Here is a 13,897-nt window from a genome sequence, read left to right on the forward strand (position 1 = left end):
TCACCACAGCAACCTTCTGAGTTATTTTCACTCCCATGTTTTGTTTTGTTTTGTTTTTGCCAGTCCTGGGCTTGAACTCTAGGTCTGGGCACTATCCCTCAGCTCTTCAGCTCAAGGCAAGCACTCTACCACTTGAGCCACAGCGCCACTTCTGGCTTTTTCTGCTTATGTGGTGCTGAGGAATCAAACCCAGGGCCTCATGCATGCAAGGCAAGCACTCTACCACTGAGCCACCTTCCCAGCCCCTTTACTCCCATGTTTGAGATGAAGAAACATGGACAAAATGATAGGTGATTTGCCTGGATGTGTATTAGTCTGGGGGTTTTTTTTGTTTTTGTTTTTTGGTTTTTTTGGTAGGTCGTGGGGCTTGAACTCTTCAGCTCAAGGCAGCTCAAGGCACTCTACAACTTGTGCCACAGCGCCACTTCCGGTTTTCTGGTGGTTTATTGGAGATAAAGAGTCTCACAGACTTCCCTGCCTGGACTGGTTTTGTACTGAAATCTTCAGATCTCAGCCTCCTGAGTAACTAGGATTACAGGTGTGAGCCACCAGCACCCGGCTTACTTTATTTTTTCAAGTAGGGTTCTTTTTTTTTCTGCCCCCAAGGCCAGCCTGGACTTTGATCTTCCTACTTAATGCTTCCCACATAGCTGAAATGAAAAGTACACACTACTACTCCTAAGCTTATTGTGATGGGGGGAATGTCTCACTGACTTTTCATCCAGACCAAGTTTGAACCTTGATCCTCCTGATCTCTGCCTCCTGGGTAGCTGGGATCAGAGAGGCACAAGCCACTGTGCCTAACAGAGAACCATCTTACTTTAGGTCAAGAAGGAGCCTCAAAGCTGAGTGCCTGTGGCTCACACCTGTAATCCTAGTTACTCAGGAGGCTGAGATCTGAAGATCACAGTACAAAGCCAGTCTGGGCAGGAAAGTCCGTGAGACTCTTATTTCCAATAAGCCACCAGAAAACGGGAAGTAGCTACTTTCAGTGGATCAAGTGGTAGAGCACTTGCCTTGGGCTGAAGGGTTGAGGGACAGCACCCAGGCCCAGAGTTCAAGCCCCCGACTGACCAAAAAAAGAAGAAGGAGGAGCCTCGATCTGCCATTTACCTCAACATCCCTGTTGATTCACAAAAGAACCAGGGTCCAGAGGAAATAAAGGAGCCCATGATCCTGCCATTTTCCCCTCTAGTCAGAAATATGAGAGGCCATTAAGTCAGCTGTAGTGGCTCTGCCTTCCAGTGGCTTCCTCATTTCCTGGGATAAAGGTTCTGGAACACAATTGGCCTGTGCACCAGCTAGATGTATCAGCACCAAAGCAAGCCCACCTTTGCCCTGCTGACATCACAAGCCAAATGAGGGGGTGGCTGCATTTGAATTGTGACCTCAGGGAGCAAAAGTACAGTGGTCTTTAAGGAGGGGAGCCAGCTTGACAGGGAGACCACAAAACAGCAACCACAGGGAAAGGTGAGAAGGACTCACCCCGCTCCCCGCCCCCCACAGGAGTCATGATGCATTTGGGGTGGGGTTCAAGGTGGATGGAGATCTTCCCAGCATCTGGTGAGTATGGCTGGGGCAAGATACCAGTGCCTGATGATTTGAAGTTCTTTTTTCTTTCTGGTACAGGGTAGTGAAGTCTCTAACTCTCCCTGACATGCAGAAGCTTTTCCGTAAGTTCTTGTGATCTTTCCTTCCAAGTGTCAAGAAGTACCTCCTTTGCCTCTTCATGATCCCCCCCTCCCCTTTGGTCTATCTCTCTCTTTGTGTGTGTGTGTGTGTGTGTGTGTGTGTGTGTGTGTGTGTGTGTGTACACCAGTACTGGGGCTTGAACTCAGGGTTTGGTTTTTGTCCATTAGCTTTGTCACTCAAGACTTGTACTCTACCACTTGAGCTATATAGTCCCACTTCCAGCTTTTTAAGTTGGTTAATGAAAGAAAACTTTCCTACTTGGGCTTCAAACTTTGATCCTTAGATCTCAGCCTCCCTAAGTAGCTAGGATTATAGGTGTGAGCCACAGACTCCTTCCCTCTCCTCCCCCACACCATGATCTTTTTTGTGCTTCTCCTCTCGTGCACTCAGAAATGGGACAAGGAGAACACAACTCCCAGGGTATACAGTCCCACGGAGGCACAGCCCTGCATCCCCTAGGCAGACAGAAGGCAGCAGCACCCCACCAGAGGCGGCTTCCGTCCAGCTTTGCTCTGTCTTTCCAGGGCCAGCCCAGGACCAGGTCCCAGGTCCGCAGCTCCCTGCCCCGCCTGAAACACCTCCCCCGGGGCCTGGAACACCTTCCTCGGGGAAGGCCCTGACAAGCAACAATAGCAATCTCCGGATGCTGGGAGACCAAGTCCTCTGTCCCATTTGTCTCGACGTGCTCTGCAACCCAATCACCACCGCCTGTGGCCACAACTTCTGTATGACCTGCCTCCAAGACTTCTGGGATCACCAGGCTGCGGTGGGCGAGACTCACTACTGCCCCCAGTGTAGGCAGCGCTTCCCCATCAGGCCCAATCTCTGCAAGAATGTCGTCCTCGGGGAGATGGTGGCCTGCTTCACCCAGGCCAAGGGCCAGGCGTCGGGGCCCCTGTGGGCCCTGGCGAGCCCCCGGGATGTGCCCTGTGACTTTTGCTCCCCGCAGAAGCTGCGGTCCGTCAAGTCTTGCTTGCAGTGCGTGGCCTCCCTGTGTGAGAAGCACCTGCGGAGCCACTTCGAAGACCAGGTGTTTCAGGACCACCAGCTGCTGGAGCCCGTCTGGGACCTGAAGACCCGCCTGTGCCGGAAGCACCGCAAGCTGCGCCGGCTGTACAGCCGCACGGAAGGCAGCTGCGTGTGCGGGGCCTGCCAGATGGAGGAGAACAAGAACCAGGACGCGGCGGCCCTGGCGGAGGAGCGCGCGCTCAAGGAGGTGGGCGCGGCCCCCGGAAGGGGCGGGAACTCCCCGAAGGAGGTAGGCGCGGCCCCCGGAAGGGGCGGGGACTCCCCGCTGTCCATCACGCTTCCGCGGGCGGGGTGGGGCGGGCTGGATCCTGGGTAGTTCAGGCCCCGAAGTTAAGACCCTGCCTAGAATGATCATAACGACGAGGGCGGGGAAGCTAGCATGCGTGAAGCCACGGGTTCGATTCCTCAGTACCACATACACAGAAAGAAGCCCGAGGTGGTGCTGTGGCTCAAGAGGTAGAGCGCTAGATCTTGAGCCAAAGAAGCGCAGACTGTACCCTAGGCCCTGAGTTCAAGGCCCATGACAGGCAACAAAAATGATGATGATGATGATTGCAAACACATGTCCTCCCCTTTCCTCCACTTTCAAGTTATTGTATACTGTGTGTATATAATTTATGTGTATTTATATATTATATGCATATATATATATATATATAATTTATTTTGGTGCCAGTACTAGGGCTTGAACTCAGAGCCTGGACACTGTCTTTTAGCTTTTTCACTCAAGGCTATCACTTGACCATTTGAGCCACGGCTCCACTTCCAGCTTTTTGCTGGTTAATCGGAAATAAGAGTCTTCCATACTTTTGTGCCCAGGCTGGCTTTGAAGTACGATCCTCAGATCTCAGCCTCCTGAGTAGTTAAGATTACAGGCAGGAGCCACCTGTGCCCAACTTATATTGCTTTTCTTCCTTCCTTTCATTTTTTTTTTTTCCTTTCTCTTTGTGCCGGGCCTGGCGCATGAACTCAGAGCCTGAGCTCTGTTCCTGAGCTTCTTTGCTCAAGGCTAGCACTCTGACACTCCAGCCACAACTCCATTCTGGCTTTTTGGTGGTTAACTGGAGATAAAAGTCTCATACTTTCCTGCCCAGACTGGCTTTGAACCACCATCCTCACATCTCAGCCTCCTAGGATTACAGGTGTGGGCCATGTCTTGCTTTTTACAGCAAAAATCTTGGCATTTTAGATTCCATAGCAAAGCCACTGATCAGTAGTCCATGGTAAGACAGTTTTATTACTAAGCACAACACAGTACAGTGACAATTTTCACACTGCAAGGCCTTCTTGAAGAAGGAAACCCAGGATCCATTTACAATCAGAGTAGCATAGGCAGGCACTTAAAATGCTGTTTTGTTTTGTATTACCATGGCTGGAAAAGGTGGAGATGAGGGAAGGTGATTGCATTCCTTCTGTGTGCCTGGCCTCCGTACCACCTGACTATCTCAAGTTGTTAAAACAGCCCCTTTCTGTGGCTTGAAATCACTGTCAATGTGGGGGGGGGGGGGAGGGGGGATTCTCAGGGGTTGAGAAGTCAAAACAGAGAAGTATGCCTGAGGGCTCTACTTTTCTGCTTTGTCTCATTCTTACTGAAGCCAAGCAGATACATGAAAAATGTATAGCTCTTCTGTGTTTGGACAGATGTGTCTGCTCTGCCTCTCTGGTCTAGTGTATTCTCTGAGCTCCCTCTCTGAATCAAAGGTTTCTCTCTCTCTTCTACCCTACCCCACCTGCAGGTGGAAGTTCGGAAGGTCCAGGCTAACGTGGACAACCAGATGTTGATCATTGCTTCTGACAGCCAGAAGCACCAAGGGCGGGTAGCCTTTCTCACAGTAAGGGCTACCCATTCCCCACCCCAGACCCAGGCTACCCCAGAGCCTTGCATTAGGCTGGGGTGGGGGGCGGGGCGGGGAGATGATATGGAGGGGAGAGGGGCAGGTAGACAGATGCCCAGATTGGCTCTGGATGGTAAATAGCAGAGAACAGGAGTGGAGCTCAGTCCTGACTCTCTGCACCCACCCCAGAAGCTGATCCAAACAGTTCGTGATGAGGTCAACATCTGCTTCTCCGACATCATCCATGAGATCAAACAACTGCAGACAAAGGTCTTGGATTTTGTGGAGAAAGAAGAGGCTGTCACCCTGAGGAAGCTGGACCGCGCCATTCAACAGAACCACAGCCGGCTCATGAAGCTGGAAGGGGACAGCGTGTGGCTCCACATGCTGCTCGACAACCGAACGGATGAGCAGTTCTTACAGGCAAGACGCCGCTGTGCCCCGGGACCCTTCCCAAGCCTCCATCCACGCATCCAGGGGCTCCCACCTCACCCTGAGCTCAATCAACACCCTCAGCTTCTCGCTGTCCCAGAGAAACCAGCCTTCCTCTTCCAGGCCTTCCATTCCACGCAACAATTAGGGTGTACCCAGGCATCTGGCACAGTCTATTTCTCTCTGGACTCCCGCAGACTAGGGCTGGAAGTGAGACCAGAACAATCTACATATGGAGATCTTTTTTCCTCCCCAGCCCCAGTCTGGTTGGTGGTGCAAATGGGAGCTATGGCTAGTGTATCAGGAGAATTGGCCAGAAGGTGGCAGCATTGTTTTATTTTTGTTTTTTTATGGCTGGGCACCTCCTAGCCAAGGCGGACCTTTCTTTCTTTTTCTTTCTTTTTGTATGTGCACTGGGGTTTGAACTCTAGGGCGTGTGCACCCGCACTTAACTTTCTCACTCAAGATGGGCACACTACCACTTGAGCCACAGCTCCGTGCTGACTTTTTGCTGGTTAATTGGAGATAAAAGTCTTGGGGCTGGGAGGGTGGCTCAGTGGTAGAGCGCTTGCCTTGCATACCTGAGGCCCTGGGTTCGATTCCTCAGCACCACATAAGCAAAAGCTGGAAGTGGCGCTGTGGCTCAAGTGGTAGAGTGCTAGCCTTGAGCTGAAGAGCTGAGGGACAGCGCCCAGGCCCAGAGCACAGGCACCATGACCGGACCCCTCCCACCCCCCCCCAAAAAAAAAGTCTTACAGAGGGCTGGGGATGTGACTTAGTGGTAGAGTGCTTGCTAGCATGCATGACGCCCTGGGTTCAATTCCTCAATATCACATAAACAGAAAAGGCCAGAAGCAAAGCTGTGGTAGAGTGCTAGCCTTGAGCACGGATTGGTTCAGGGACAGTGCCCAAGACCTGAGTTCAATGGATTTGTCTGCCTAGGTTGGCTTCAAACTGTGATCCTCAGATCTCAGCCTCCTGAGTAGCTACAATTACAGGTGTGAGCCATTGGTGCCCAGCTCAGACCTCTTTTTTTTTTTTTTTTTTTGCTGGTTCTGGGGCTTGAATACTTGACAAGGGCTCTGTCCCTGGGCTCCCTTTTGCTCAAGGTTAGCACTCTACCACTTGAGGCCACAGCACCACTTCCAACTTTTTCTATGATTAATTGGAGCTGGCTTCAAACCACAAGCCTCACATCTCAGCCTCCTAAGTAGTTGGGGTTACATGTGACAGCCACCAGCGCCCAACTCAGACTTTCTTTTTCAAGTTGCTCTCAACTCCCTGGACATTTTTTTTTTCTATTAGTCGTGGGACTTGAACTCTGAGCCTGGGCGTTGTCCTGAGCTCTTCAGCTCAAGGCTAGCACTCTACCACTTGAGCCACAGCATCACCTCCAGTTTATTGGTGGTTTTATTGGAGATAAGAGTCTCACAGCCGGGCACCAGTGGCTCATGCCTGTCATCCTAGCTACTCAGGAGGCTGAGATCTGAGGATCCCTGTTCAAAGCCAGCTTGGACAGTAAAGTCCATGAGACTCTTATCTCCAACAAACCACCAGAAAACCAGAAGTGGCACCATGGCTCAAATGGTAGAATGCTGGCCTTGGGCTGAAGAGCTGAGGGACAGTGCCTGGCCCAGAGTTCAAGCCCCACAACCCACAAAAAGAGAAAGAAAATGGGCAAGTCTTCTACCTGCTTGTGGTTCTGAGTGTCAATGAGCCTCTAGCATCAGAGGAAACCCTTGGCATCTGCCAGGGCGGTGACTAACGCTGGCACCAATCTTCCCCTCCCCACGTGTCAGGAGTTCCCTAGGCTGAAACACCTCCCTGCGTTCTTAGAGCCCCTGGTGGGCACCAACTATGAGGAGACACAGAGCTTCCTGCAGCTGCCCGAGACACTGGCCGAGCTCTGCTCCCAGCTGAAGGACAAAGGGCTCAGCTTCCTCAACCAGCTCCTTCAGAAGGGTCAGTCCCTGCCAGCTGCGGCTCGCATCCCTGGGGTGGGTGGTGCTTGTAGGAGCCCTGCCTGCCTGTGTGCACCTTCCTCGGGGGATGCAACCTCCAGGGTGCCCGCTCCTCTCTCCGGAAGGATGCTGGGCTGGTGAGAGGGGTGCTCAGCAAAGTCCTCCCATGTCCTGCAGGCATTAAGATGAACTCCTATGATGTGCTGCCTCCTGCTGTGGACAAGAAAGAGCTCCTCCAGTGTGAGTCCTCCCTACTAGGTGTGGCCTCAAGGAACAGGGAGGGGGAACAGGGGGGAGCTGGGAAGGTGGCTCAGTGGTACAGTGCCCACCTCATACGCATGAGGCCCTGGGTTCGATTCCTCAGCACCACATAAACAGAAAAGGCCGGAAGTGGCACTGTGGCTCAAGTGGTAGAGCGCTAGCCTTGAGCTGAAGCGCTGAGGGTCAGTGCCCAGGCTGAGTTCAGGCCCCATGACTGCCCTTAGGCCAGGGCCTCCAAGGAAATGCCTGGTCTCTCTTACCTAACCTCTCCCTCCAAACTGGGACATCTCAAAAGAACTTTTCTGGGCCCAGGGCACTGGTTAGGAGTAGGTAGGAGACTGTGTACCACCCTGCCCAAGTCTGCTGTGTGTCTCTTTGTCACTTTGTGTTTTTTGTTTTAGTCTAGACCTGGGGCTTGAACTTGGGGCCTAGGCCCTGACCCAGACCTTTTGTGCTCAAAGCCAACACTCTACCACTTGAGCCACAGTTCCATTTCAGGCTTTTTGGTGGTTAATTAGAGATGTCTCATGGATGTTCCTGCCCCAGGGTTGGCTAGGACCTGCGATCCTCAGATCTCAGCCTCCTGAGTAGCTGGGATTATAGGCATGAGCCACTGGTGCCTGGCTCTCTTTATCTTGTGTTGCACGATGGGCTCTGTCCTCCATTTGGTGTGGGCTAACCCCCTTGGGGTTTTAGCCATGCCAGCTTGGATGAGCTCTGATCATTTCTTTTTCTGCCCTAAGTTCTCCAATGAGTCTCTTCCAGGTTGGGTTCTGTGGTTTCTCTGAGATCTTGCGAGCCGAGGTTGTGTTGTCTTTGAGGTCCCCTTCTGGGTCACCTCCTCCAGGAACCCTTCAATCTCCCTCAGTGCCTGTCATAGCTACTCAGGAGGCTGAGATTTGAGGACTCTAGTTCAAAGCCAGAAAAGTCAGTGACACTTGAGAGAATAAAACCAAGTGATGGGCTGGGAAGGTGGCTCAGTGGTAGAGCGCTTACCTAGCATGCATGAGGCCCTGGGTTCGATTCCTCAGTACCATATAAGCAGAAAAAGCCAGAAGTGGCGCTGTGGCTCAAGTGGTAGAGCGCTAGCCTTGAGCTGAAGAGCTGAGGGACAGCGCCCAGGCCCAGTGTTCAAGCCCCACAACTGACAAAAAAAAAAAAAAGAAAGAAAGGAAAGAAAGAAAGAAAACCAAGTGAGAGTACGAGGTCTTTGAGTTCAACTCCAGTACTGACATGAAACAGGAGAGAAAGTTAGGTTCTTGGGGGAGGCGGGTGTAAAGAGTTCCTAGTCTCAACCTCTCTCTCCCCTTGGGTGGAGCAAATCAGACAAGGGACCAAACAGATCCTTTAAGTAATGTCCTCTAAAGTTGGGGAGCTTACCTCCTCCCCATATCTGACCCTGGCTCAACCCCAATTCCCGCCCCTCTCCCCCACCACCCCTTGTACCCTTTAGGTTACTGCAACCTGAGCTTTGACCCCTCCTCGGCCAGTGAAGATCTGTTCTTGTTCAAGGAGACAAATTCAGTACTGAATCTGGGCGTGGTCCTGGATCCCTCGCCCCCCGGCGGCCCCATACCTGGCTTCAAGCAGTGGCCCCAGGTGCTGTGCTCCCGCGGCCTGTCCGAAGGCCGCCACTACTGGGAAGCCGAGGTGTCCAACTCGTGGATGTGTCTGGGGGTCACCTACCGCCGCAGCCTGGCTCCCAGCAGCCGTACCTGCCGCAGCATCTTCTACCTGCTCGGCCGCAACCCCTACTCCTGGTGCCTGGAGTGGGACTCGCTCAAGTTCTCCGTGTGGCACAACAACACGCAGACCGTGCTGCACGGCGCCTACCACCGCACGCTCGGCGTGTCTCTGGACTGCGCCGCCGGCTGCCTGTCCTTCTACGGGGTGGCCGGCGGCGTCAGCCTCCTCTACCACTTCCTGGCCTCCTTCTTGGAGCCTCTCTACCCTGCTGTCATGGTCAGCAGCGGGGCTTCTGTCACACTCAAGCAGCGCCCCGAAGCCTAGCCACATGCCACCCACTTGCTCAGAAGGCCGATCAATAAAGCAGGACTCTTAAGCTGGACAGGCCAAGTGGCCTCCAGAGAGGGGAGGTTCCGGCTGTGAGGCTCCACCCTACGACCCATCCTCCACCCCAGCCAAGGTCCCCGGTGGCTTGGTTTCCAGGCCAATTCTTATCACTCCAAACTGGGGGGGGCTTGCCTCCCCCCGAAAACCCTTAAGGCTTGGAAGTCTGGGAATGGCTTGGACCAGGTGGCTTCCATCCTGGCCTCCCTCCCCAGGGTTCCAGATGGAGAGATGGCACTAGGGGGGAGGTGGGAGGGGGAGATCCTATCTAAATTCTGGTTTCCTCCAGGGCTGAGGAAGCCAGGCCGGATCTCAGACCCAAGACTACCAGGCTGAGACCCAAAGGCCCCAGCCTAGGCTCCCACCACCCGTGATTCCACCCTGCGGGGCGGCAGATCCCATCCTAGTTGATTAAACTACCCCCCCCCCCCAGGAAGTTCCGTCCCCCGGCGGGCCTCCACCAGCCCGTCTGCCCAGCCAAGCGTGTGGAAGTCCGTGTGAAAGTCTGTCTCTGCCATGGCTGGGGTCTCCGCCCCACCACCCCGGTGGCAAACACCTCCACATTTCCAACCCCAGCCAGCCCCAGAGCCTGCGGGTACAAAACAAGGGCTCTTAGTAAAGTTAATGATCCACTCTGAGGAGGAAATTATACCCCGTCATGGGGGAGACTACCCCTAGGGCAAAGCAGTGGGCACCCAAGCCAGACCAGACCCCACAGAGTGTTCCAGAATTCTACCACTTGGCTCAGTGGTAGAATTTCTCCTTGAGGTGTTTCATTCTGGAGTTGGACAGAGCAGGGCTTTGGGGGAGGCGGGTAGCATGTGCTTGGCGTCTCCTGGGGAAGGAAGGGGGCAGCTTCTTTGGTGGTTCTGAGACCTCATGGAAACCTTGGAATCTTCGCTCAGCTTCAGACCCTGTGACTGTGTGTGTGTGTGTGTGTGTGTGTGTGTGTGTGTGTGTGTGTGTGTGTGCACTTTTGTACATGAGTACTAGGAATTGAACTCAAGGTCTTTCACACGTAGGTTTTTTTTTGCTCATGCTCTACCACTTGAGCCACAGCTCCACTTCTGGCTTTTTGCTGATGACCTGTGTTTTAAGAGTTTTTTTGTTTTTTTTGGGGGGGGGGTCTGGTCGTGGGGCCTGAACTCTGGGCCTGGGTGCGGTCCCTCAGCTCTTCAGCTCAAGGCTAGTGCTCTACCACTTGAGCTACAGTGCCACTTCTGGCTTTTTCTGCTTATGTGGTGCTGAGGAGTCGAACCCAGGGCTCTATTCATGCAAGTCAAGTGCTCTACCACTGAGCCACCTTCCCAGCCCTGTCTGGGTTGTCTCCATCTTCACATCTCTGCCTTGTGAGTAGCTAGGATTTCAGGTGTGACCCAATGGTGCCTGACTCCGGTACTGTGTCTGAAGGATCAAGGAGTGAAAGGTGAGAACTTACTCCCAAATCCCTCCCAATCTTGTCTCCCCACCTCCATTTTTATCCTTTCTGGCTGAGATGGAAAGTCAGAGGGGGCTGCTTGACCTTCGTGGCTGGGCTGAGGTCAGGAAATACTAAGGAGGCAAAAGCAGGAGCCAAGCAGACAGCAAAGCCACGTGGATCTGGGACCCTGCCCACCAGGGAGCCAACAAGGAGGGGGCTTCCTCCACCGTTCCCCCTCGGCTAACTGCCCAGTAGTAGGTGATGGACCATGGCCTCTCCTGAAACACACATCAGGGATGTTACCTACTCTCTTAAACAAGCATCCTTTATTGAGGATGGAGGGGAGCGGAGAGTCTGGAACCACTAGGAGTCAACAGCCGTAGCCCTGGGGATCCTCAGACTGGCAGATCCAAATGGGGATCCTCAGACTGGCAGATCCAAATGTCCAGGGTTCTTCGGTCCTGGCTCAGCAAAAAACCTTAGAAGGGAAAATATCACCGAAGGGTAGAAATCATGCTTGAGGAGGTGGAAATGCTAATTGGCCCTCATTGAATCATTGCACATGATGGTCTGAGGATGTAGCGCAGCGGCAGTGTGTTTTACCCAGAGTGTACAAGGCCTAAGTAGGTAGGCAAATGATAGGTCCATAGGTCGATAGATCAATTGATTGATAGGTAGATAGCGCAGATGGATGCTTATACAACAGGAAGACCCGGAATGGCAAGGTCAGCAATGTTCTAGAACAATCTATATCAGTAAACCCTACTCTCCTCTCCTCCCCACTGCACTGTGGAAAGGTCAGGGTGGGGACTGTCCTTGAAATGCCATCTGCACCCTTGTATCCTACTTTTACTACTAAGCGAAAGGTTTTATGGGGTTTTTTAATTCAGGGGCATGGGCAGGCTAAATACACCAACGTTGGGCTGTACCTCGAGCCCACTAGTAGTTTTTTTTGTTTTGCTTTTTGTTTTGTTTTTAAAACAATACTAGGAAGCCAGGCACTGGTGGCTCACACCTGTAATCCTAGCTACTTAGGAGACCAAGATCTGAGGATTATTGTTCAAAGCCAGCCCAGGTAGGAAAGTCTTATCTCCAATTAACCACCAGAACCAGAAGAGGTGCTGTAGCTCAAGTGGTAGAGCACTTGCCTTCTGGAAAAAACAAACAAAAAAAAAACCCCTCAGGCCCAGAGTTCAAGCCCCATTACTGACCATACATACATACATACATACATACATACATAGAGAACTAGGCCTAAACACAGGGGCTTGCATTTGCTAAGCACGTACTATAGCACTTGATTCATGTCTCCTACTCTGTTTTTCCAAGGTGCATCTTTTGTCTTTTGCTCTTTTTAAAAAAATTTTTAGGCTTTTTTGAATGGGGGAATTGCTTTGAAATAAGATCTCTCACTGTAGCCCAGTTAGACCTCTTAGCTTTGGACCCTCCTGCATCAGTTTCCTGAGTGCTTGGATTACAGGTGTGTATCACCATGCCTAGCCTCCTTAATATCTCTGAACTGGCTGTAAATGAATGTTTCCAAGGATGGTTTTGTCTTAAAAAGTTCCAAGCTCTGGAGTTGGGAAGGTGGCTCAGTGGTAGAGTGCTTGCCTCGCGTACATGAGGTTTGCTTCCTCAGAACCACATAAACAGAAAAAGCCGGAAGTGGTGCTATGGCTCAAGTGGTAGAGCTGAGGGACAGCGCCCAGGCCCAGAGTTAAGTGGTAGAGCTGAGGGACAGCGCCCAGGCCCAGAGTTCAAGCCCCACAACCTCCCCCTCCCCCCCCCCCCACACAATTTCAAGCTGGGCACGCAAACACACATACACACATACACACATTGAGACTCTGTCTCAAAAATATATCCAAAAGTTTCTATTTCTGTATTCTGTATTCCTAATTAAAAGGTGACATTGTTATATCACTTGAGTGGGTAGTTGTTTTGATTTGTTTCAGTGGTTTGATAATACTGAAGTTTGAACTCAGGACCTTGATCTTGCTAGGCAGGAGTTCCATCATCTGAGGCATGCCCCAGACCTTTTTGCTTTATGTTTTTGTTTTTGTTTTTTGTCAGTCCTGGGGCTTAAACTTTGGGGCTAGGCTAGGAACTCTGAGCCTCATGAGCCACAGTGCCACTTCTGGTTTTCTGGTAGTTAATTGGAGATGAATCTCATGGGAACTTTCCTGCCTAGGCTGACTTTGAAGTGTGACCTTCAGATCTCAGCCTCCTGAATGGCTAGGATTACAGGCCATCAGCACCTGGCTGCTTTAAGCATTATTTATTATTTTTTTTTTTGCCAGTCGTGGGCCTGAACTCTGGGCCTGGGCGCTGTCCCTCAGCTCTTCAGCTCAAGGCTAGCACTCTACCACTTGAGCCACAGCGCCACTTCTGGCTTTTTTCTTTTTGCTTATGTGGTGCTGAGGAATTGAACCCAGGGCCTCAGGCATGCAAGGCAAGCACTCTACCACTGAGCCATCTTCCCAGCCCTAAGTATTTTTTAAATAGGCCTTGAATTTATGTCCAGGCCAGCCTGGGCCACATTGCTCCTCTTTATACGTCCCCTATCATTGAGATGCAAGTTTATTGGTTAACATATGATCTCACTTTATTTTGCCTAAGCTGGCCTTGAGCTGAGATCCTCCGGATCCTTTTTCTAGGAGAAGTACACAGGTGAGCTTATGCTGTCTTGGGAGGAAGGCAGCTAGCAGGGGTCACCCACCGGCTCAGGAGAACTGGGCCCCCAGGTGGGGGCCAAGGGTTCCCCGGTCCCTGCTGCTCTGTGTCTATTTCCACCTCCCTGAAGCCTGAGATCTTTCAAGGCTGAGAGCTCTGGCAGGTGTGGGAGGGGAGAGATGCCTATCACCACCGCCTATTTCCTGTGGTGCATATCTGCTGAACCTTCTAATACCCAGGAATCCTAGGGTCTACCAGTGGGAAAATGAGAGGTATTGAGGGGTGGAGCAAAGAGCAATATTAACTTTGAAATCAATATAAATAGTATTCTCCTACAGCGTTTCTTTTTCTTTTTCTTTTTTTTTTTTTTAGTCGGTCGTGGAGCTTGAACTCTGGACCTGGGCACTGTCCCTTGGCTCTTCAGCTCAAGGCGAGCACTCTACCACTTGAGCTACAGTGCCACTTCCGGTTTTCTGGTGGTTTATTGGAGATAGGAGTCTCACGGTCTTTCCTGCCCGGGCTGG

General features: G+C 52.0%; 1 protein-coding gene across 1 annotated transcript; it reads left to right on the forward strand.

Annotated features, from left to right (window-relative positions):
* The first annotated feature begins 1,657 nt into the window (after nt 1–1,657).
* On the forward strand, nt 1,658–9,220 carry LOC122128359 (E3 ubiquitin/ISG15 ligase TRIM25-like). Its single transcript, XM_042702641.1, has 7 exons — nt 1,658–1,673; nt 2,217–2,908; nt 4,458–4,553; nt 4,746–4,979; nt 6,788–6,950; nt 7,127–7,189; nt 8,664–9,220. The coding sequence occupies exons 1-7, from the start codon at nt 1,658–1,660 to the stop codon at nt 9,218–9,220; spliced, it is 1,821 nt and encodes a 606-aa protein (XP_042558575.1).
* The last annotated feature ends 4,677 nt before the right edge of the window (nt 9,221–13,897 follow it).

The sequence above is a fragment of the Dipodomys spectabilis genome, unplaced genomic scaffold (assembly GCF_019054845.1).
Source record: "Dipodomys spectabilis isolate Male_0828 unplaced genomic scaffold, ASM1905484v1 ptg000329l, whole genome shotgun sequence".
Lineage (NCBI taxonomy): Eukaryota > Metazoa > Chordata > Mammalia > Rodentia > Heteromyidae > Dipodomys > Dipodomys spectabilis.